We start from the raw sequence: 23696 nt of genomic DNA, 5'->3' as shown, positions 1-23696 counted from the left end.
TTCTAACAAATATTAGAGTGCCATCTAGGCTAAAGCATTCACCTCTATCTGCAAATAAGTGGTGCCAGTGAACCTAGACTTGTCGAAATATTGTTAGGGGATTGATATACTTATAGTAATTGTGATTGAAGTTGTTTGCCGTAATAGTGCCAGTGTGTTTTTCATAGATGTGTTTTTAAATAAATAATTATATATCTTTACACCCAAGCTCTGATTCGTGTCTGCTTGTTCTACTGTGTAAATTGCCCTCATTTTGTATACTCCAAATACTGCCCAACTCATCTTGAGAGAAGTCTGACTGCTCAGCCACAGCTACCAGGTAAATCTGGGTGGTACAGACTGCTACCAATTGGGTTTACTGCTAACTCCTGTAGTCTTAAACTTTTTGCAGTGGTCCCAGAGGGAACTGCACAGGTTTCTGCCTAACAATCCCCCCGCCCAATAGGTGTTTACTATTTGCCAAGTAGGATGATGTCATAGCTTGAGGTATAAAGCCTTTGTGTAACTGAAATGTATTTGACAGTGTAAGCTTGATCTGGTATGCTTGCCAGATTTCCCTACATTATTGAATTGATAATAAAGTAGTACTTTGCCATATTCTTTGAGTCTGTCCGGTTATTTGGGTCTGATACTAGTTGTTGTGGTAATCCCATCTAGGACTTGATAAGCTGCAGGTGCTAGTGCACAAAAGGGTCAGAACAGGCTCTGGATACTTGGGCATCGCTGGTCGCTGGAATCTGTTACAGCAGTCTATTCTTAGTTTTCGAATTCAGCTCCAGTAGTTGACTTGTCTTTAGCTTCTAGAATCTGACTTTTGTCCAGAAACCCACACACAACTTCTGTTTACAGAACATGGCGGGTGGCTGTCCAATCAGGACAGCCAACGCCCCAGTCGGAACTGATTCCTTTCAGGAAGACTGCAAGCCAAAGGGCTGCAGAGTTTTGTACTCCTCTATCGCTTCCTACCTTCTCAGAAAATAAGGAGCCTTAGCTGGAAACACAAAGGGTTTCCGCCGAAGGCAAAACATCAACCAGGACCTCCCCCACCCAGGACCTGAAGAAGACACAAGAAAGGACAAGCAGACTCAAAATTGCGATAAAAGAAGGAATCCACCATTATAGTAGAATAGTGACCCTTATTTTTTTTCTCTTTTAATAATCTTATTATATAAAAGTGTAAGCGCAGCAAGATGGTAATAATGCAGATAACCATATAGACAAAAAGTGTTCATTGTATAAATGAAATCGTCCCGGGAGGATAGCTTAGCGGCAACGTGCAAGCAACTTGGAAGCAAGACGACACAAAGCAACACAGGTTTGATCCCCGGGTATGCGCTTAGAAACCTCTGGGTGTTTAAGCGCATTATAAATAAGCAACTAAGACAAAAAAATCACACTTATGCAACTAAAAATTATTCCTGTAACAGCGCCTCGATGCCCACGGGCTCTGTGAGCGCTTTAAAAATGCAAAATAAAAAAATAATTAAACGAAACAGTTGGATGTAATGCTAAGAAAACATGTAACTAGTGCTATAAAGGTGCCAGCACCAACCATATGCCACAGAATTTGCATAACGAAAACAGACACATTCATGAATAAAAGACAAACGGGGGGGGGACAGATGAGAAGAACAAAGGAAGGGGAGGGGCACATAATGGATGAATTCGAGTTGAGATTAAAGATTAACATTGAAAATTCTGGATAAGACTGCATACTTACAGATTCAATCTTACCTTGAAACTCACAACATCCTTGGTAAAAGACAATCGGGCTTCAGCCCCCGCCACAGCACAGTCAGCCTTACTCGACCTAAAGAACCAACTACTCGAAGCCATGGACAAAGGCAAAACCTCACTCCTCCTACTCTTAGACCTCTCTGCGGCCTTTGACTTGGTTGACCACAAGATCCTCTGTAAATATCTCACTGACACAGCCCACTTCTCTAAAGAAGCCACCGCCTAGATCACCTCCTTCTTGGATGGTCGAGCGATGAGTCTTCTCAGACCAAGCATCTGCGCTACCATCACCCATTGACTGTGGAGTCCCACAAGGGTCATGCACTTCCCCCACGCTCTATAATCTATTCACCCTCCCACTATTCGGCGACCTAGATTTCGCCATAGCCGTCACCAACTATGCCGACAACATACAAATTCTCATTCCCCTAACAGTCAACTATGACCAAGGCCTAAAAACCCTCTAAGACATATACGCTCGCCAGGCCTGGATGGCGGCAAACGGCCTATGTCTAAATGGGGGGGAAAAAAATGGAAATACTACTGGGAGGCCCCAAAGAATCATTAAAAAGACTTAAGACTTATAGCTCCTTCGTCATTGAAGACAGTCATTGCAACCTCAGCCTCACTGAAAACCCTAGGCGTCTACCTAGATTCCACATTATCTATGGATAGACAAGTCAGTGCCATCTCATTGACTACAGCTCTCATCTCTAAAATCATAAATGCTGTGAAACCCTACCTATCCCAAAAGAACCTCAACATCGCCAGATCCACAATAGGCGCTAAACTAGACTACTGCAACACCTACTCCTTGGCACATCTACAAATAACCTCAATCGATTGCAAATGGCACAAAACAATACCCTCGGAGCGGCCCTCAGCATTACCAGGAGAGAGCACATCACCCAGGCTACAAGAGACGCCCACTGGCTCCCAGGCAAAGAGCGTATAACATTCAAAGCCCTCACAATCACACACAGATGCCTCGCCCAAACCGCACCAGCGTACTTAGTAGAAAGAATACACCAAGCACCTACCCACAGACCAAAACTCAACAACTACTCACACCAACTCTTAGTCCCAGCATTTAACAGAGTGAACGTGGGCAGAACCAGCTTTGAAGTTCTAGCCCCGCAAGAATGGAACTCGCTACCGCCCAGTCTAGGAAGCGAAAAATCCCTCTCCACATTCAGAAAAACCCTGAAGACAAAGTTGTTCAACTAAACTGTCTACTACTATGCACTGCCTCCAACACTGTTCCTCTGTAACCACGGAACACCTGTTCTACAATGTTTATATACACTTGCCTGTAACCATTGTTTCTAACCTGTACTAAGCTGAATATTCTGCAACGGCACCACGATGTCTCCGGGCCGCTGGGTGCTTGATGAATCCAAATAGAAACACACTATTTAGATACATACAATTGATACAGTAAAAACTGAGTGCGCAATAATGGACAGTTTAAGAACCATGAGAAGTCATATGGAGTGGTCCAGATGGCGAATAAAATGAGCCCATTTAGCATTATATTTGGGTATAGCATTAAGGTAGATGGCCGCTATTCTCTGCAGTTGACCGATGTTCTTCCATCGTCCTTTAATGGACACATTTTGCATGTTTTTCCGGTTGGCCGTGACAAGCTTACGGGCAAGAGTAATAAGAGGTCATAGAGTTTAGCAGATTCCTCTAAATTCATTATTAACAGCAAGACTACCTAGGAAAACATTCAGAAACGAGAGCAGGATATGGACAGTAAAAATTAAGTGAAGAAATCTCCACACCACTTTCCAAAACAGGCGTAAATGGGGACAACCATAAAACATAGGTTTATAGGAAGCGGGGGCGTCCCCACAGGACCAGCACTTGTCACCCGCATTAGATTTAGACAATTTCAGGTATGAATGGAAAAAGTACAGATTTTGCGTGATGTTAGCGGAGGTGGAGAATCCCCTGATCCGAGCAAACAATTGATACCAGGTATTATCATCCAAGGTAATACCGAAATCAAACTCCCATTTAGTTTGCACAGGCCATTTAGTGGTCAGATAATCCATATTTATCAAAACTTTATCAAATTTAGCAGCTGTGACATCGGAAGACATGGTTAAGAGCCGAAGTCTAGAGGCATCGGGCAAAAGAGTAATATCAGCAAAATGCTGAAGAGCGACTAAGCATGCATTGACCAAATTATTGTAAAAATTCAGATCCGAGGTAGTGATGGGGGAATAGACTTTCAAGCTGTTGGAGAGACAAGGGAGCCATTATTAATAATATGATGAATAAATCTGATGCTTTCATTTTACCAGGACTTGCAATATAGTGCCCTGCTGTTTATAGTGATGGCTTTGTGCCATAGTAACTGAGAGATTCTGGGAAGGGGAACCACTATGGGGAAAGAGAAACAATCTCAGGGCTGAAGTAGACGCCTTGATGGGGTCTGAGAATGCTGCCGGGATGTCACTAAAGATCTAAATTGGGTCAGCAATGTCATAAGGGAGTACAAGGTATTTTTTCCAACTTACACCGAGATGGAATGTGAAAGGGAGCAGAAGTGGCAAACCAACAGGACTATTTGAGTAGGAAGGCAGAATGATCCAGTTTAAAATCCGGATATCTAACCCCCACCTTCATATGAGGCTTTTAATTTGCTTATGGCAATTCTCTTACGCTTCCCTGTACCCCAAAGAAAATTAACAAGAATTGAATGAATGGACTTGAAAAATGAGGACGGTAATGGGACCGGGAGAAGTTGCAGATGATACAGAACAATAGGGGACAACATAATTTTAATGGTATCACATTAATGTGAGTTCTTGGAGTCTGTTAACTAGTAACTCAACATTGAGGTTAACGGTATTCAATACGGTAGAAGCAAAACGAAGACCTAAATATTTAATTGAATCCGGACAACATTTAAACCCGAACACGTCTAAATAATGCTTAACACAAAAAAGGTTGTTGAAGAATCTCAGATTACCAAGGAAAACTGACGGTCTGTCCAGTAGATAAGAAATGAGGTGTTATTTTAATTCTAAAAAAAAAAAAAAGTCATCTGCATACACAGCAATTTTGGTACTGGATGTCCCACGTGTAATTCCAAGGATGTTCCCATCTGATCGTATAAGTTCTAATGGAGGTTCAAGAGATGGAATGTAAAGAATGGGAGATGGAGGGCAACCCTGCCTAGTACCTCTTAGTAAAGGAAAGAAGGATGAGGATAGACCATTCGGATATGGCATTTTTCACACACCATCGAAGAGTTTGAAACATGAAATCCCAGGTGACCCGATCGAAGGGTTTTTCAGCATCGAGTGCAATAGCAGAATAGCCTTGAGTGTCCCTTTTATCCTTTGATACCATGTGTAAACCATTTAACAGAAGCCTAGCATTCTGCCGTTAAGGAGCCAACTTGACCAAGGCGGATAGGGACGATTCAATTCTATTGGCCAGAACTTTGGCAAAAATCGGCTTTGTGGAAAAGCACAAGTAGTGCCTCGGAGAAGGATTCAGACTAGCATTGCTGAGACGCAAAAAAGGAGTAAAGCTTCTTGAGCCTGGGAGAGAGGGAACCAGCGAAATGATTGAAAAACTCGAGAGTCCATCAGGACCAGGGGCCTTCCCTCTACCCAATCCCTTAATGGCACAATTAATCTCAAGCGTAATATCCCACCCTAGATGAGCAAGATCAATCTGAGGATATAATAGTGTACTGATATTATTTAAAAAGGAGTCTATAGTAGCAGGAGAAACCGAAGACTCTGGGGTACATAGATCAGAATAGAATTGTTAGAAGCAGTTCAAAATGTCATCTGGATTTGTAATAATGGTGCCAGATATCTTTAATGCGCGGGACAATCTTAAGGTATAAAGCAAGGGATTTGCCGGCCTAACTGGAGGTCTGGTGAATCTTGGTTTTGTATTTCAACAGCGCACCAGAGGCCATCTCGGGGAGTTCGTCGTTTATCTGAAAGCGTAGTGAAAGGATTGAACGAAGATTAGCATCCGAGGGGGGCGGATAGAATTGCTTTTCAGCATCGGAAAGTTGGAGATGGAAGTCATCAAGATATGCTTAGTTTTTTTTCCTACTCGAATAAGCAATGATATTCCCATGTGACGTCGCTTTTAAGGCGTCCCAATTAGTAATCACTGAAGTCTCACAGTCTAGGTTTTCAGCAAAATACTGATGTTGAAAAGGTACAAATGACTGAATAAACTGTTGATCTTGTAACAAACTATTGTAAAATCTCCAACGGGAAGGTGATTTTTTTTTTTGATATCCGCAAAGTTAAACGTGTTACAGACAGGAGCATGATCAGAAATTATGAGGTTAGAGAATGGATGATAGGGCCAGAGAGAGCTTTCGATGAGAATATATAATCAAGACGTGAAAGGGTGTCGTGAGGGGGTGAGTAGAAAGTGTAATCTAAGTGAGTTGGGTGGGAAAGCCTCCAAAGTCCTTATGGGACTTGGAGCTTTTGAAAATACATATATATATATATATATATATATATATATATATATATATATATATATATATATATATATATATATATATATATATATATATATATATATATATATATATATATATATATATATATATATATATATATATATTTCTGAGGCTTGTGGAATCTGCTTAGATCACATGCTGTGCATAGGCCGACATCTAGTGGAAGCTGCGGAGCATTACAGTTTGTTTTTCGAAACTCGAAAATGGGCGTCGACACAGGCGTGCCAGTAATACTATCCCTAGTGTGACGTCCACTGTACCCAAGATCCCTCACGCGTCTAGGATCCTCAGATTGTTTTTTTCCGCCATACTGGTCGGAAGCATCTTGCGGAGTCCCCTGGCCTTAGCCATACTTTTGCTAATTATTGAAGTTTAACATTAGTTATTGACATCCTTCCCCACCCCAACGTCGACCCTCGACGACGGCTGGAGAAGACATCGACCGTCGGCTGCTGCACGACGGATCTGGGCCTCGGAAGGCCGCTGGCCTCGGCCCGGGCCTAGTAGGCCGCTGGCCTCGGCCCGGGCCTAGTAGGCCGCTGGCCTCGGCCCTGCAAGTAGGGAGAGTGGGGGGTGGTACATACTCTTCACTCTTGGTATATAGGTACACCTTATATATTTCCTACACTTACCAGCCCGCTGCCTCAAGGTGCGTATGGAGGGTACCCCTTTCCAATTCTGCCCCAAGTGCAACCGCAAGTACCCTTGGGTCGACAGGCACGCCACGTGCAATCTCTGCTTGCCGAGGGACCACCCCGAAGCGAACTGCAGAGCGTGTAGTAGGTTTAAGCCTAAGACACTTAAGGACCGTTCGACAAAGCGTTGGGCCCACCACGCCAGACAGGTGGCCATAGCAGCGGAGGGCACCTTCAGCGATGGCAGCGACGCCGTACTTTCGGACGGCGAGGGCATTACGGCGTCGAAAGACTGCCGAGCGCAGGTCCCCGACCTCGGAAGGTTGTCCGGCAGGGCGGCTATGGGGAAGACCCCCGGCGACGCAAGCGCTACACACCCAACACACACTAAGCACACTAAGTCCAACCGAACCTCGACGACGTCGACTTCTCGGAAAGAGGCACAGATAGAACGGTCCGACTCGGTGTCCTCTGGGCGCTCTCGATCAAGATCGCCTCATGACGCAAGGCAATCATCCACTCTTGCCAAGAGTGCCTCGCTCCCTAGATTAACGGAAGTTCGATCGTCGGGAGACGAAGACGACTTCCACCCCCAGGCCGCGCTCCAAGAGACCGAGGCCGCAGTTAACACCAGCGAGGCCCCACGCTCGAAACACACAGATACCTCTCCCGACCCTCGACGCCAGGCGTCGAAAGGCTCTGGGGCCTCCAAGGGGCAGGGAAAACATTTTTCCACGCACGGGGAGGGGGGGAAACAGCGGAAAGCACAGCCTTCCACTCCTGTAAGACCCTCCTTCCACCCTAAGCAGACAGACAAACACAAATCTACTGGGACATCCACATCCAGCAAGGGTACCCTTGATAAGTCCTCTAAGTTGCCTACTAAAGTCATTCCCTGTTCCAAAGAATGGTCCAGTGAAGACATAGACAGGGTCATGTCAAGGATGTCTTACTTAGCTGATTTTTATGACAAAAACCCAGAACATTTCCTTTCGTATGACCCTCAAGGGGCCACACTCTCAGGCTCCTCTGATCCTATCCCCCTAAGTAAAAAGGCCCGGTTCGAAAGACCTGAACCCTTAGAGGTGCAGCCTTACTCTACTCCATACTCTACACCCCAGATACCAAGGACAGCCTTTCCCTGAAGGGGACCAGGAGTTTGAAATTATGGAGGAACAAACCGGGACTGAATACTATGCGGATGATGAGGACCTGGAGGAGGTAGAAGATGAGCAGGAAATTTACAGAGTAGATTCCCCGGGAGAGAGCGAAGCCCCAGTTACCGACTCGCCAGTTGATAACCAGCCCCTCCTTAATGAAGTTCTCGCTCGCGCAGCAGAACATTTTCACATCGACACCCACGGTGTACAGGAGGAAAGGGACTTCGCAGAAGAGTTGGTTGGAGAGAGGAGGCCGGTCGCTCAGACCATCCCTATCCTTAAATCCATCCAACGTAGAATAGATCCATCCCTGGTGAATCCTAACCTCACCAGAGCCGTCAACCCCAGAGTTGAAAAACTTTTTCGGGCAGCCCAGTCTGACCCTCTTTATATAAGAGGACATCTTAAACCAGACTCCCTAGTGGTTACCAACACTCGGAAGAGGGCTGGGACACCCTTATCGTCGTCAGAAGCTCCTCCCGACAAGGAGAGCAAGAAACTGTACGGGTTTGGCAGGAAGGTAGCCTCAACGTCCGCCTACCAAGCAAGGATTGCAAACTCCACCACCCTGTTGGCAAGTTACAACTGCCATCAATGGGAAGAGGTCGCGGCGCTCATAGCCTCTGCTCCTGAACCGTTAAAGGGCCAGTTGGCTCGGATCTCGGCAGAAGGGAGAGCCGTGTCTGGTTGCATATTAAAAGCAACTTTCGACGCCGCGGACAACGCAGGAAGATTGATAGCAGAAGGTACTGTTATCAAGAGACATGCGTGGTTACGGCAGTCGGGGTTCAAAACAGAAACCCAGGCTTCATTAATAGACAAGCCGGTGGAACCCGATCTATTGTTTGGGAAAGCGGTCGAAGACGCACTTAAGAATGCCAAGGACGAATACGAGACTCTCAAATCCCTTGGCCAGCTTACCAACAAACCCCCTAACCAGAGGGGGAACAGTAATTTTCGTCGCCCACGCGGCCAAAATTCACAAAGAGGCAACTATGCCCAAGGACAGGGTACACAATGGAACAACAACCAGCAGTCTACCCAAAGTTACGGCAGGGGTAACAAGAGAGGTCGTGGAAGAGGCAGAGGCAGCCCCAACAAGGGAGGTGGCACGCCTCCACCAAAGCAGTGACGCTCAGTTCAGGGTCCCTTCTCACGCAACCCCAGTAGGGGGACGCATTTCCAACTTCACCCAGGCTTGGGAAGGGATCACCTCAGACAGATGGGTGCTGTCAACAGTGTCCACAGGATATTGTATAGAATTACTGCAGCGTCCCCGGAACCACCCTCCACGACAAAGAATACACTCCTTAGAACATCAGAAGATCCTTCTCGAGGAGATCGCCATTCTGCTAGAAAAGGACGCGATAGAACTCGTCCCAGGACACCAGGTAAACAAGGGTATCTATTCAACTTACTTCCTTGTGCCAAAGAAAGATTTGACAATGCGCCCAGTATTGGACTTACGGCCTGCCAACAAGTATGTCAAGCCCCAAAAATTTCATATGACCACGCTACAAGACCTAATCCCCCTCCTAAAAAAGGGGGATTACATGGCAACCTTGGATATGAACGATGCTTATTTTCATATTTCCATGCTCCCAGCGCACAGAAAATACTTGCGCTTCAAGGTGGACAGTCGCCACTACCAATTCAAGGTACTGCCCTTCGGGATAGCTTCAGCACCAAGGGTATTCACCAAGGTACTGGCGGTGGCAGCTGCACACCTACGCAGGGAGGCAATCCCAGTGTACCCTTATCTGGACAACTGGCTCATAACGGGGGAAACCCCAGGAATTTGCAGGTCAAACATTCAGAGGACTATCGACCTCCTCCACGAATTAGGCTTCTCTATCAACGAGAAGAAGTCCAGTCTGATGCCAAGCACCTCAAAACAGTTCCTAGGAGCAATCCTAGATACTCAGAAAGGGTTGACCTTCCCTTCGGAAGAGAGAATTCGGAATATACTACTGCAAATTCCACATTATCAGTCAGGTCAACAAATAACGGTACGCAAAGCAATGCGGTTACTGGGCATGATGGCGTCATGCATTTACCTGGTCCCCCACGCGCGTCTGCGCATGCGTCCCATGCAGGAATGGTTGGCGAAACAGTGGTCTCAGGCAAGTGGTCAGTGGGACGATCTAGTGGTCGTTTCGCCAACACTCGTACAGAGCTTACACTGGTGGACAAGAGAGAATCTCGCAAGGGGAAAAACCTTTTACGATCCCGAAGTACAGGCAGTGGTGACTACAGATGCATGCCTGACTGGGTGGGGAGCTCACCATCTCCACCACACAGCTCAGGGTCTCTGGTCTCACTCAGTAGCCAAGAACCACATCAACCTGCTAGCGCTTCTGGCAGTATTCCGAGCGCTTCGGGCGTTCGAGCCCCATCTGCTAAACTTGTCGGTGCAGATCCGGATGGACAGCACGACAGCCATGTTCTATCTCAACAAACAAGGAGGGACTCGTTCGCCAAATCTGTCCAAGCTTGCCCAGACAATCTGGATATGGGCACTCAGACGGAACATCTTCCTGTCATCACAACATGTTCCAGGGGAGCTCAATTCCCTAGCGGATGCCCTAAGCAGAGACTCCCTCCCAGAAGAACACGAATGGGTCCTTCACAGAGATATCGTAGAAGATCTCTTCTCTCAGTGGGGTTTCCCCACTATAGACCTATTCGCCACAAGCGAAAACAAACAATGCCCAGGATTTGCATCCAGGTTCCCCCAGCCAGACTCCCAAGGGAACACCCTGTGGATGAACTGGTCAGGGATGTTTGCGTACGCTTTTCCACCAACTCCTCATCAGGAAGGTGGTGTACAAAATGAACAAGGAATCTAACGCTCATCCTAGTTGCTCCCATGTGGGCGAGACAACCATGGTTTCCACACCTACGCAGGATGGCGGTGTGCGAACCCATCAAACTCCCAGCCTGGTCTTTTATGATGTGCTGTGAAATGTTATGATAAAGATGTCATTTTAAAGTAGCAAGGTTTTGTGTGCTGGGATCTTTTTGTACTTGCCTGATATGTGTTTTTTTGTAGTGCTACAACCGCGTAAGGGCTTGTGTGTTTTTGATATATATTAGGATTGTCTAGGATGGGAATCCAGTATCTGGTTGACATTGCCACACAAAATGAGGTTGTTCAGGCCAGAGCTAAGAATGATTGGTTTAATGGAGTCCCAGAAATCGGGATTAGGTAGGGTGGGGACATAAACATTCATTATAGACAGTCGGAGCCAATCAAAAGTTTGACCGAAGCCCAGCGCCCATTAGAGTCGGCATCTTGTTCTAATATCTTGAAAGACATTTTTTGCTGATAAGTATAGCAACACCATTTGCCTTGCCCACAGAGCAGGGCTAACAACATCTGATTTGAGCTTCATGGCTTCGGGAAGTGATAGCCAAGTCCTGTATTCAAGCTACGGGTGGTTTAAGTTTGTTAATGTGGGAAATAATCTTGTCTTTTAATAGGGTTAACACACCCTTTGATGATCCAAGTTACGCCATTAAAAACCATAGCAGCGCATTTTTGAAAAAAACGAACAAGATGTGAACCAATATAAAGCCCAGAAAAGAGCAAACCAGAGAAATATGCACCATGAGTTGAAATGCAGGGTCAAAGACATATTCATGAGAAAAACTACCCAAAAACAGAGACCGGACATAAAGGAAGGAACATGAGGATAAAGGGGAAGCGATGGGAATCCTGACCGTAGATAAGAGGTATAAAAGATAAAGGGGTAAAAACCACTTATCCAGGTAGGGGAACATATGAAAAAACATGACACATTATAGGATCAGGCTAAAAAAATTGAAAAAAGGGGAGAAAGCAACAAGAGTATGTGACACCTCCAGGACCCTCAAACACAACACAGTCCTTTGCCGGAGGTGGACCACAAAACCACATCCAACCCATCAAAAATACAGAGCAAATGTTAACAGCAATACTTAAAAATGAGTTCAAATAAACTGCACTATGCAGAAGAGGATCAAGATCCGGAGGCAGAGGGTGAATTCAAGGGAAGCAATATGTCCATGCCTTCAGTTTTTATGGAGCGAATGCAGGCCTTCAAATCCGTAGGATCATTAAAAATGGCTATTCGGCCATCATGAGTAACTTTAAAAGGGCACGGATGATGAAGTCTGTATCTCACATTAAGCTATTTCAAAGCGGGGCGGAAGGGCAGAAGTTCTATTCGACGTTGAGCAGTAATCTTTGCCACATCTTGCGAGATATTAATTCTGCTGCCATGCCAACTGAGGGGGCTTTTCTCTTTAACCTTGGAGAATAAAAAGCTGAAGATGAGTGTATTCAAGAAGTTAAAATATCACCGTACGGGGAGGCTGAGTAGAGCTCCTGGCTTGGCCAATGCGATGGATGTTGAGTGAAATATCTGGTTGGAGGCGTAGCAGGATTGGCAACATCATCTGTGGGAATGTTAGAGTCGGACCCTTCACATCCCTCAGGTAGGCCAGCAACGCGCAGATTATTTTGCCTACTTCTCTTCTCTAACGCCTCTGTATGTCTTTGAAGATCTTTGACCGGTTTGTCAAGCAACAACACTCTTGGGGAAACATCCTCAACAAAGCCAGACCTTTTCTCCAGTTCATCCATTCTGCATTCAAGCCCCTTCCACCTGTCGTCAAGCTGTTGCAACTTCTGATTAGTGGTTTCAATGAAGGGTTTTAGAGCTCCTATTTCTTGTAAGATAGCTTCAATATCCGGATCAGCAGAGGAGAGTGGTGGAGGCAATCACTTTTAGGTCTTTTGATATTGGCCGAGCGAGGGATTGAATCCTAGGTGGTGGTCTCAGATTTTTAGATTGCCCTTGCCAGTAACCATGTCAATAGGTAGGGAAGATGAAAAATAGGCCAATATGAAGTTAGCGCTTTAAAAATGGGTGGAAGGGCGCTGTTGAAGAAAAAACTGCAAGAAATCTAAGTGAAGAGCTTGTAACCTTAATGCTTGAGGAAACCCACACCAATTGCGGTGTTCAAGATGGAGCGGTTAGATATTGCCAAAGATGCAACTGCCAAAAATGACCACAGATTGAGAGATATAAATCTAATGGGGTTATAGATGACTAAAAGTCCCCCAAATCAAGTGTGAAATTCTTGTTGAGAAATGTAAGTAGTCAAGGCACTACTGCAGCAGGTAATGTACAAAAATATACAAGTACAGAAGATTGGCCTAAATACTTCAGGAGAGCCACTTCAAGTAGAGGGGTTATATAATAGTCGGGGTGCAGCAGCAAAACTTCCCTCAAATAGTCAATAAAACCTTTTAAGCTTTGAGAAAGCGCAATATAAACAGAGCTTTCTTATTGAGGTTCTTATGATGTGGAGTGAGCAGGTCAGGGCACAGCCGTAAGCATTACAGCATATCTAATTGTCCTCAAAAGAAGAGGGAAGAAAAAAATAAATGAAGGAGAACACTTAGCTTTTAAGCTGATAGCTCAATGTGTTTAATTGAAGCATGTGGTGGTGCCCCACACTCGGACGAGGCCTACAAACTGACAAGGCCCAAAGCTGCCCTGCTGCGTCACACGCAACACCAGCGTCTCCTCCTACAAGGCCGCCATGATTAGTCACAGGAAGCGCTCGAGTTGCCACCGCCGACTGAGTCCCCTGAGGAAAGCGGGAGCAGCCAGAAAGTTGCAGGGACCGCCGCTGGAGTCGACGGCAACAGCAGTTAATGAGAAATATGCAAGAAAGAAGGCGGTATGAATAGGAATTATTGCAAATTAGCAAAGTGATGGGTTGGAGCAACGCGGTTAAGCGTCTGTCATCTCCGGTGCCAAGCCACGGCCAGTAGTGACCCTTCTGTGCATTACCGTGGCTGGTTTGACAGCCTGCGTGTAATACTAACTAAAGTCATTAAAGTAGATTCACTGCCACCAGCCCATAAGAGTTAGCTTGCCACAGTAACAAAAATGTTACTAGGCCGGTGAGAAAAGGTACCACGCATCTCCCCAGCACTCCACATAAGGTGGGGTGCGCTGGTCTTGCATATAAAATCTAATTGGAATGGAAATCCCTCTCTACCCTTCGGAACAGTAGTGCACCAAATGTACTTTGAGAGAATAAATAAGGGGAAGCCTAAAGGCAACTGAGAAACCTGACGGTGTCTCACCCGCTAGTCCACAGATCTTTCATCCTGGTGGCCAGAACATTGCCATCGCTATTGGATCCAGTTCCTGAGGGTGGACCAGCGAGGGTGAATCACCTGAATGGGGGGTGTCTTCGGGGAGTGGAAGTGGGACACCGATGGGCAAGACGCGGTACCCCCTTCCTCCAACCCTTTTTCCCCCCATCCTACCCTGTAAGATACTTGGAAGCTGTCCCCCCCCCGACCCCCTTTTCCCGACACAAACACTTTCTGTACACCGTGAAAGACAAAGGACTAACACCAAAGCAGTTTACCTGACCTGTCCCAACACAAGGGTCAGGCAATTGACAATAACTACACACACCTGACAGCCCTTTCCCTTCCCCACCGGGATAAAAAGCATAGCACAAGAGCACACTTCTGAAAGCATGAGAAAACTGCTACACCGTACCGGCAGTTCAAATGGAGAAGGGCGGTGAGACCTGGAGGGATGACGAAGGGGGAACTGCCCATGCCCTTTTCCACTCAGACCTGCAAGGCCTCCGAAAGGGAAATCGTAAGACCGTGAAGTCCAGCAGGCGTGTGGTGTGACAGGTGTCAACGGCACACAGGGCTCCCCTGCGCTGATGGCCAAAGCGGGAGGAAGCGCTTGCTGCCATTGTGCCATCCTTGACTCACAAGACTGGAACATTCTGACAGTTGAGCACAGCCGGTGAGTCGAAGATGGATGGTAAAACCGAACTGTGCTGGGCTCAAGGTTGCAGCCGGTGACCTTTTTGAAGAAAGGACTTGTGTACATGAACTTTAATGAAACGCCAGTAAAAAGGTTCAAAAGCAGAGTGGTCAGGACTCTTTTTTTGGGTTGTGTTTTTGTTTTGTTGAAACTACAAAAACCCAGAGGCGTTGAGAGGCCAGAGAGAAGTGTCAGTGGTCCTACGAGGGTCTGGCAAAACGCCTCGTAAACACGGCAGTCTTTGACATATTGGAGGAAGGTGAATGAACTGGGAGACTGGCAAACGTGAACCCGACAGAGGGATGCCTGCGAATTGAGTGGAAACAGTGATGTACTAGTAAACATTGAGACTTCTGAATGATACGTTTTTGAATTAAAGGCCGTAGTGAAGCTCTATTCAACAGGCTCAGTCTATCTGAAATAAAAAGCTGTTGGATAGGCTTGTCATAGCTGAATTCAAACTATTTTTCCATTAGCACCCTTGGTGGGGAGAGCCGGCCAATCGGGATGCAAGGAATGCGGGCAGAAACTGGTGATCTCTGGCTGCATTCCAAGCTGCCTGATGGTGGTTCGTCCACCATCTCCCCCACCCCCCACCCTTGTTCCCTTTTTAAAAAACTTTTTTGTGTTAATTTATCCCCCAACTTATTTCATTGCAGTGGCGGCATTGACTGTTGTATGAAGCCCCAACTTCCCATTCCATGGTGGCCATCTTTGAACAGTATTTTTTTCCGTGAACGGTACGTTACGAGACAAACTGCTCACGGCATCCCGTTCATGGAAAGAAAATACTTTGTTTTAGCTCCAACCCTTGAAACTCGTGCTAATGGCATTAACCCGTTCCAAGGGCTGAAACAGGTGGTAACATCCTGGTGCCCTCGTTAACACCTGTGCTTTGCTCAGGCCTTTAACCCGGTCTGCTTGGCCGTTCCAGCCCTTGGAACAGGTTAACGCCATAAAATAACATTGGTTCTGTTTGACTCTGCTGTGGCAATTTCATTTTGAGTAATGCATGGAGAGCCAATCATGGAGGTTGTGTAGACTGAATCATTGACGTCTGCGGTAGCTAATTCTGATTAGGATACAGATGCATTTCCAGGCGCCTCTTCATGATTTATTACCCAACTGTCAAGCGTTGCTGATTTCAGTCTCTTCCTCCTTTTCATTTTACATAGAGCATGCTCTACTGGTTCAAGTGAGATTTTCCTCATTTTTAGTTAATCTATATTTACTCGATGCTGTTGTAAGTTATTTTTAGGCTGACGAAACTTGTGGGCTTTTTTTGAGTCATTCATTTTGTCATCTATCATTGCTGTATTTGAGGGGGATTTCTTCTAGGGGTACTGGCAGAATGTTATTTTGTTTCTCACTTAAGGGTACTATGCTGTCATTTAACAAGATGGCAGCACTCCACCTTTCCATTACCACTGATGTGTGGATTTCTTGGCCTTCTGTTTCAGACTGTATTCCAACATTATCAGTTTGTGTGATTTTATTTTTTTATTTTTATTTTAATTTTTTTTACAAATCCAGCACGGCAGATTCTATGCATTCTTTTTGTAGTATGTTTGCTCCGAGTGGCTTCTAATAACATTGTGCTTATTTCTTGTACCTCTCCATTCTTTTACTAGGTGAAGCTGAATTTGCAGAGATACCAGAGGGATATGTGCCGGAGCACTGGGAGTACTACAAGGTTACTATTGCAGATTGCTTTGTTGCCTTTTAACTGTGCCTTGCTCTTTCAACATAAACCAAACCTCCCCTTTGGGTTGAGGAAACTGCCCCCATTACATGCATCTCTGATGCTAATGTACTAGTATTCACAAATTGATTAAATGCTCTGAAAGTTTACATCTTGAATAAAGCCAGTACTGAATAGTGTCAGTAAGCACCAGAACCTTTATTTCCAGAAACCATCTTATTAATGCCCCAACTTTAACTTCCCTCTTGCCCTGCTTGCCTGTGCCAGGCACCAGGACAATTTTGCTTTACTACTGTTGAAAAAGGCCCATTGCTTGGTGATTCACCCCTTTTTGTTTTATGACCTATAGATTGTGTATAACCTAATCCTGTATTTGTTGGGGAGGAGGGGTAACGTTGGGAACTGTTAGTTGAAGATGTTGGGGAAGCTGAACACAGGGATGCAGCAATGGGTGATATGCCCCAATACATGCAAGTTGTAGCTTATTTCAATGGACAGCCTCCCAAGTCATGGTAACATTAGTTTCTTTTCTTTTTGGAATGATTTATACTTTACAAAAACACCATGAATTCCTCTAGTAAAACTAAATCGCTTTGATTCCACTGATTGGCAAACATTGATGTTTGCCAGCAAAACTCCCTCATGCCGAAAAGCCAGGACTTGTACAATTGAAGTGCCAGCCCACACCGTACTTGAGTGTTGGGGGTAAGAGTTACAGGGCGGCCTGTAGAAGGACAAGTGGAGGTATCTGTGAATTCCCCCCCATAAAGGGCAATTGGGGTAATCTAGCAAAAATAAGACCTTGAATTGAAAAAGCAGGGTTGAAAATAACAATTTCATATCTTCTCATAAAACCAACCGAATGTGGTCCTAGTTCGTTAAACAAAAATATTCCCTATGGCTATGAAACTGTGACTTTAAGCAGCCTAAAAGGTGCGGTGTCATAGGATATCATTTTCTGGTAACTTGGCAATGCATTCCACCTATGCTATGGCTATCCCAGGTGTGGGGATACCACTGGGCCATAGGGTTAAGAGTTCACGCTCTCCAGCTGGCATGATCCGACTCCTCTGGCTGACCCAGCAACCACTATCCTGCTTTCATTTTGGGATTGCCTTTGGTTTGCTTTGTTTCTTGGGGAGTTTTATTAGCGATTGACCTTTTTATCTTAGATTAGCTTGCCTTTTTGACAGACCTGAAACGCTCTGCAAAAAAAAAAAATGCAGACCAAAAATATTTAAATGAAGGAGAAATTCTTGCTAGCTGTGTTTTGTGATCACTAACATAAAAGTGCACCTACTCTATTAACTCCTCAAGATGCTTTGTTTAATGTTCCACAATGCATTTCTTTAACACCTGAATAACTGTCAAAAACGTGATGTTTTACAGCATCCTGTGACGAGATGGATTGTTCGCTATGTCTACAATTCTCCCGAAAAAGACTATGAGAAATTGATGAACCTTGTCAATATTGAAGCGGAAAAAGCTGAGCTCCGGTAAGATCAGTGACCATTCACATATTAAATTGGTATTTGAGGGGTACATTGCATCCAGCCACTGCAGTGCCAAAAGGCATCATGCGCATTCTCCAGAAAACATTCTTCGAACCTGCAATGTCTGCAAAGATTAGGATTCTTTAATTGGTGTCAGAGGTGTCCATGCAGTATTTTGCCTTTAATGAAAGTTAATCTTCTGCCCATAGTTCATGGGCTTTATGCTTAAATGTAATATGTGGGTTAAAGTGCTCCATAGTGTACTTCATAAGGATATTGCAAGTCACTGAACAGTTCTGTAACCAAATAGGAGCAAGGCCAGAGTTCCTTTTTATAAGGCTACCGAACTCTGAGATGACTTGCAATATCATTTTTATGTACGGGAATGGATATTTCTTTCTTTGATTACATGGCCTTACACTGTCATGCCATCTTGCCTAATCTCATGGAAGTGATCTTCAGTTGCTGATAAATACAGTCAATGTATAGCCTGTTTGTTTAAAAAAAAAAAAAAAACATACAACTTCTGATGTGTTAATTTTGGTACAAATAACCTTTAACATTAGGGGGTGTGGCTAACCGCCTTGCAGAGCAGACGTGGCTACAAGGTGCTCCTGCAGATCCGTTCTCAGATGAGCTTCAAAAGTTGCAGAGTTGCTTCAAAATCGGATGATTGTACATATAACCACTTCAGCAGTCGGGGCGAGCGACGTATTAAGCCCCAGCGAGCCCTGTCAGCGAAATACGCCGTGTTGGAGGCGCCCTTCATTGTGCCCGGTCCAGAGAAAATGGCAGCGGTCGGGGAGAGTTACAGCTGAGCCTGCAGTGCCTTTTGTGCAGTCCCGTTGCAGGTTGGTCGAGTCTAATGCACAACCCGCAGCCGCTAATGGCTACAAGGCTGAACATATGCTGGCATGATAAGGGAAGCCCAGCCGACGCAAGCATGATGCGCGCCCACCTACGCAGCAGTGAAAATGGAGACGAGCATCCACAAACAGAAGACCGCGTCGCTAGCCAGTGGAGCCCAGCTGCTGGTGAGTAGAAAGTGAGCAGATGCGCCGGGCCCCGGAGAAGGGAGAACAGCCGAGACCTGTCACAATCCATGCCCTTGACCCCCTCAGGTATAACGGCCTCCAGGCAGAAGTGGGGCTAAAGCCCTTCACACTGGCCCCAAGGGCCTTGAAACTCCATCAGAGACATACATGGAGTCAGTCCTGGCTCCTTTGGCGCCAGGCTCATTATTAGTTTTAGACCTTAATCCAACATCGAGGCCTATTCCACAACTCAGTTTTTTAGAACCAAGCCATGCGGTCTAGTGTTTTGGGTGTGGCTGGGCCTGGAACTACTTGGCCTGGGCTATTTAAACCGCACCCAAACAGCAAAACACACTTTGCATTATTCTGCACTCCTGCAGCGTAACGCTCAATGTGTCCAGCTCCTGCTCATCTGCTTCTCTGGCAGCCCGATCCTGAAGCCCTAGATCCGGTTTCCATTAATACCCTGGAAGAATCAGAACATCATTAGCGAGCAAGAACACTTACCTGTGAAGTAACCTGTCTTGAATGCATCCTGCGCTTCGCTTACCTTGCCCATCTCCGGAGTTCGCCGCAACCTGCAAAGGTAAAGAAACAAGGACAGCATTAATAACAATTCTTACCTGGGCAAGCAGCGAGTCCTGGCAGCACCCTGCGCTCGCCCATCTCCGGGTTTTACCGCAACCTGCAAGGGAGAGGGAACAAGGTCCGCATTAACCAAGCACTTACTGGGCAAGCAGCGCTTCGATCGCTCATCACTCCGGAACATCACCGCAACCTGTACAAAGAGAAGAGAACACAGGTTAGCAATTAACACCAATAAACAGCGCAGCACTCTGCATCAATTACTCGCCGTGGTCTTCATAATTGGCGCGGGAACTCCGAGATCGCAGCCCTCCCTGTGAAAACAGACATTTTTAGGGACCAGCGTAGTGGAGCAAGACGCTGAGAAGACAGAGAAAACGGAGGGAAAGAAAGAGACGGAGAGAATAAAGACGGAAAAGACATAATTCACCTGGAAGACAGCAAGCAGAGTCAGTCACCGCCGGTCTGGACCCGACATAAGGGCACACAGACCAGTGAAGCAACTAGGTCCACGGAACAACTGCACCAACCATGCGCCCCTGCACAGAGACGCAGGAAGGAGAGTTCAACGCACAAACCTAAGGTGAGCAATAACCCCAAGGGAGGGGATTTGGACCAGAGGGAGTCCACCCATCACAGAACCATTATCTTAACCCTCAATTCTCCTGTTATAGGCGCTACCCAACGTTTGGCACATAACCAAGTAGAGAGTGGTCCGGGATAGCACTTGGACCTCCATCCAGTATCGTGTGGCGCCCCCCATGGATACCAGGTGAGCTTAACAAGACCTGAACGAACTGTCAGCTGGATCTGACCGGGCTGGTCCGACGCACAGCCCCTGAAGCGGGACGTGCCGCCACTGATGTGGATGGAGGCTGTTGCTCTGCATTTGCAGTGGTGCAGGAGGTGAAAGTAAGCGTCCCCAAAAAAGACAATACCAAACTCCCCAATAGTCAATGATGGACACACCCCAGGAGGGATTGAGACCAGGACCAAGTGCGGGTGAAGAGTTTATCCAAACCAAAATAGGGCAAGCAGAGAACTCTGCAAACTCCGAGCGCTCTTCCAAGCATCAGAAAACCTCTACGTTTTGTTACAAAACCACGTCGCCTATGACGTGGGAACTAGGGATTACATGAATCTATGAGATTGGGTAATGGGGGTGGGGGTGAGGTTAGAAAGTATAGAATGTGTTTGGTCCAAGCTTCAGGATTGATGAGGCTCCACGTGGTGTCACGGTGATGCTTGTAGGTCAGCTGGACTCGTCAGGGTGGAACGCTGGGTCGGGCGATGTCTAGTTGCTACATCTCGGCTGTGCTAACATTTTCCCTTGTGGCCACACACTCATTCAATGTTGACTATAATTCATAATGCCCTGTAAATCCTACAAATCGTTATTCTAACATCACAAGAAAAATAGCACATAACTCTAGGTGTTTGTGTTTCATCATCATATAAATGCTATACAAATAAATGGACTGCTTCACAAGGTCAGGTGGCTTATCGGGGGGCACATTTCAGGGATACCTCTATCACTCTTCTACTTTAGATCTAGCGGGGGACATCTTTATAGTATGTTAGTATAAATATATTGGCACCATGGTCAGTCAGGGTTGGGGTGAGCTGGGACACTACCTGGTCAGAGGGCACACAGCCGGTATATCAAAAGGCAGTGGGATGAGGGGCTTGTTGCCCATATTTCTTTAACCAAAGTCTAGGGGTGTGGAGCAAGTTTATGGTGCTATTGTGGGTCTGAGGGCTGGGGGGGTAAGATACTCGGTGCAGGCTCAGCAGAGGGGTGAGGGGTGACAATTATAGTATCACATTGTCAGTGAAACAAGGGCTTTTAGATGTCCGACTGGCCTGAGGGGGGAAGAAGGTGGGGGCTGAGTATGCAGCGCCGCAGAAGGGAGAGTGGGCGCTGTGGCCTCTAGCCGGTCTACTTTGCGGGGTTACATACAAATCATTATAATGCAAAGTAGAATTAGGCTAGTATGGTTTGTAGCTACATTGAATAATATGCGAACTATAATCCTAATATAGGTTACACGTTCACGTATCATGAGCACCATGTTACAATTCTATCTACAACAGCCTTGTGGCTTTACAGTCTTGCATTATATACATTTGGAACCGTATTCAAGTTGAACATATTTGTGAACACACGTATATTTGAAAAGCCAGTGAGCATCTGGATTGTGTACCTTACATCATATCGAACAAGTAAATTGACGTATCATACATTAGTGCGAGTTTTCAAAGAACAAGATTCGTTCACCAGTATGGGGCTTAGACATATGACCTCTAGCTTCATGTGCAGTAAAACAGGTAAAGATCTTCTTGTTTTGTTTCCTAGAATCAGCCCCTTCATACATTTCTACCGGGTTGGGGAAAAGGGTGGGGGAGATTTATAACCTTTACGCGGGATTAGCAGTGTGGTTGGAACAGAGTGGCACACAGACATAGGGTCTGTATCTGTTACTTCATACCGAAAACAAGATTGAGGGGGGGGGGTTATCCATGGTGTATGGCATAAATGTGGGGTCCTGCAAGGGGACGTGGCATGTTTGTAGAGATGAATTGTTTTCCTCAAACGCAAGCCTTTGCCCGGTCATCCACAGGTCAGCAATGAACTGCAGAAGATGTAAGATAGTGTTTGTCATGTAGCTTGTTCGCACCTAGTCTTCTGTGGGAACAGGCCTTCTGCAGGGACGCAGAGGGGAGGAGGGTGGGGGAGATGACTGGCTCGCCGTGCTCGATCTCGAGGGGAGAGCTGCAGCTCTGCAAGCAACCTGTGTCTGAGGTCTGTGGTACCATGTACAAAATGATTCTGGTTGTGGTACAAAATGAAGTCTGGGTTCAGCTTTCTGGGCAATTTGTGCATACATATGGGACATCCCGCAGCCATCCCGCATCTCTGGCCAGAGGCGCATGGGTGGGCGGTGGACAAATCATAATCTGCACGTGGGTTGGAATGGAGGAGAGGGAGGAATCTCGAGGACCTTTCCTCCCATACAGCGGTTCATTACACCGGAGACACGCAATGTCGCGCTGGGTACCTAAAGTTGCGCGAGGAAGCCAAACTGTGCGATAAGAAGCTGGGGGGGAGGGGAGAGAGGGAGCTGCCTGCACTCCCAGAGCACGCATAACTTGAGTATATGCACATACTGCTCCCAGGGCCTTGCAAAAAGGGCAAAGCAGGTGGATCAGCGGCATCCCCTTCACCACCATAGGATACAAGTATAACATTGGAGCAGGGTGAGGAGCCCCCTGCTACACCACTGGAGGCCTAGAAAACGAAACGAAAAGCAGCAGAGGGTTGCATGGGATCAGCACTGTTATCGACAAGTTAGCCAATGGCAGTGCACGGTAAGTAGTAAGTTGTGCAGAGAGGTGCATCAGGACCCTCCGGTCTCAGACACCTTGGGGAAGCTACTACTCCCTCTGGACATATAGCAAGTATGCCATGAGAAGTAGGCCCGCACATGTACAGTGCATACGCTCTACAGTGCCCCCATTCAGCTAAGTTCTTCCAACTGGATGCAGCTGGACGGTCAGTAGGGGTCCAATGTAACACAGCTAATTGCTCAAGTCATAGTAAAATAGATTGAGCACCGACCAGCGGAACCCTAAGAGAAAACTAACCAGGGGACTGCACCCTTTGCCAGCATAGGTGGGAACGATCTACCCCAGTCTTGCCCCAAGTGTGCGTTCCACCGTCTCCAATCTGAGCATAGACCTATGTAACAGGCGAACTAGACATCTAACGTAGGCACTGCGACTCCTAGCACAGAATTCAGGTGCGGGGGTAAAGAACCATAATTCCAAGGAAACTCTGAATACCGCACTGTATCAAGGTGGTCAAGCCACCGGAAACAGCGAAACAGACGGCAGCAAAAAATAACAAAACCAAAGGAAAACAGACCACAATGGAGGCCTTTGCGAAAGGGCAGGAAAGCCATGCTAATGACAGAAGT

General features: G+C 46.3%; 1 protein-coding gene across 1 annotated transcript in view; it reads left to right on the top strand.

Annotated features, from left to right (window-relative positions):
- NDUFB5 (NADH:ubiquinone oxidoreductase subunit B5) overlaps positions 1–23696 on the top strand; it is a 140204-nt gene that overhangs the window by 96105 nt on the left and 20403 nt on the right. Inside the window, exons 4-5 of the mRNA XM_069618678.1 lie at positions 16537–16598; positions 17997–18103. Of these exons, the coding sequence (XP_069474779.1) occupies positions 16537–16598; positions 17997–18103 (169 nt within the window). The remainder of the gene's footprint in view (positions 1–16536; positions 16599–17996; positions 18104–23696) is intronic.

The sequence above is a fragment of the Ambystoma mexicanum genome, chromosome 10 (assembly GCF_040938575.1).
Source record: "Ambystoma mexicanum isolate Mex_15411 chromosome 10, UKY_AmexF1_1, whole genome shotgun sequence".
Lineage (NCBI taxonomy): Eukaryota > Metazoa > Chordata > Amphibia > Caudata > Ambystomatidae > Ambystoma > Ambystoma mexicanum.
Note: the sequence above shows the minus strand (reverse complement) of the source record. Positions and strands in the feature narration are given on the sequence as shown.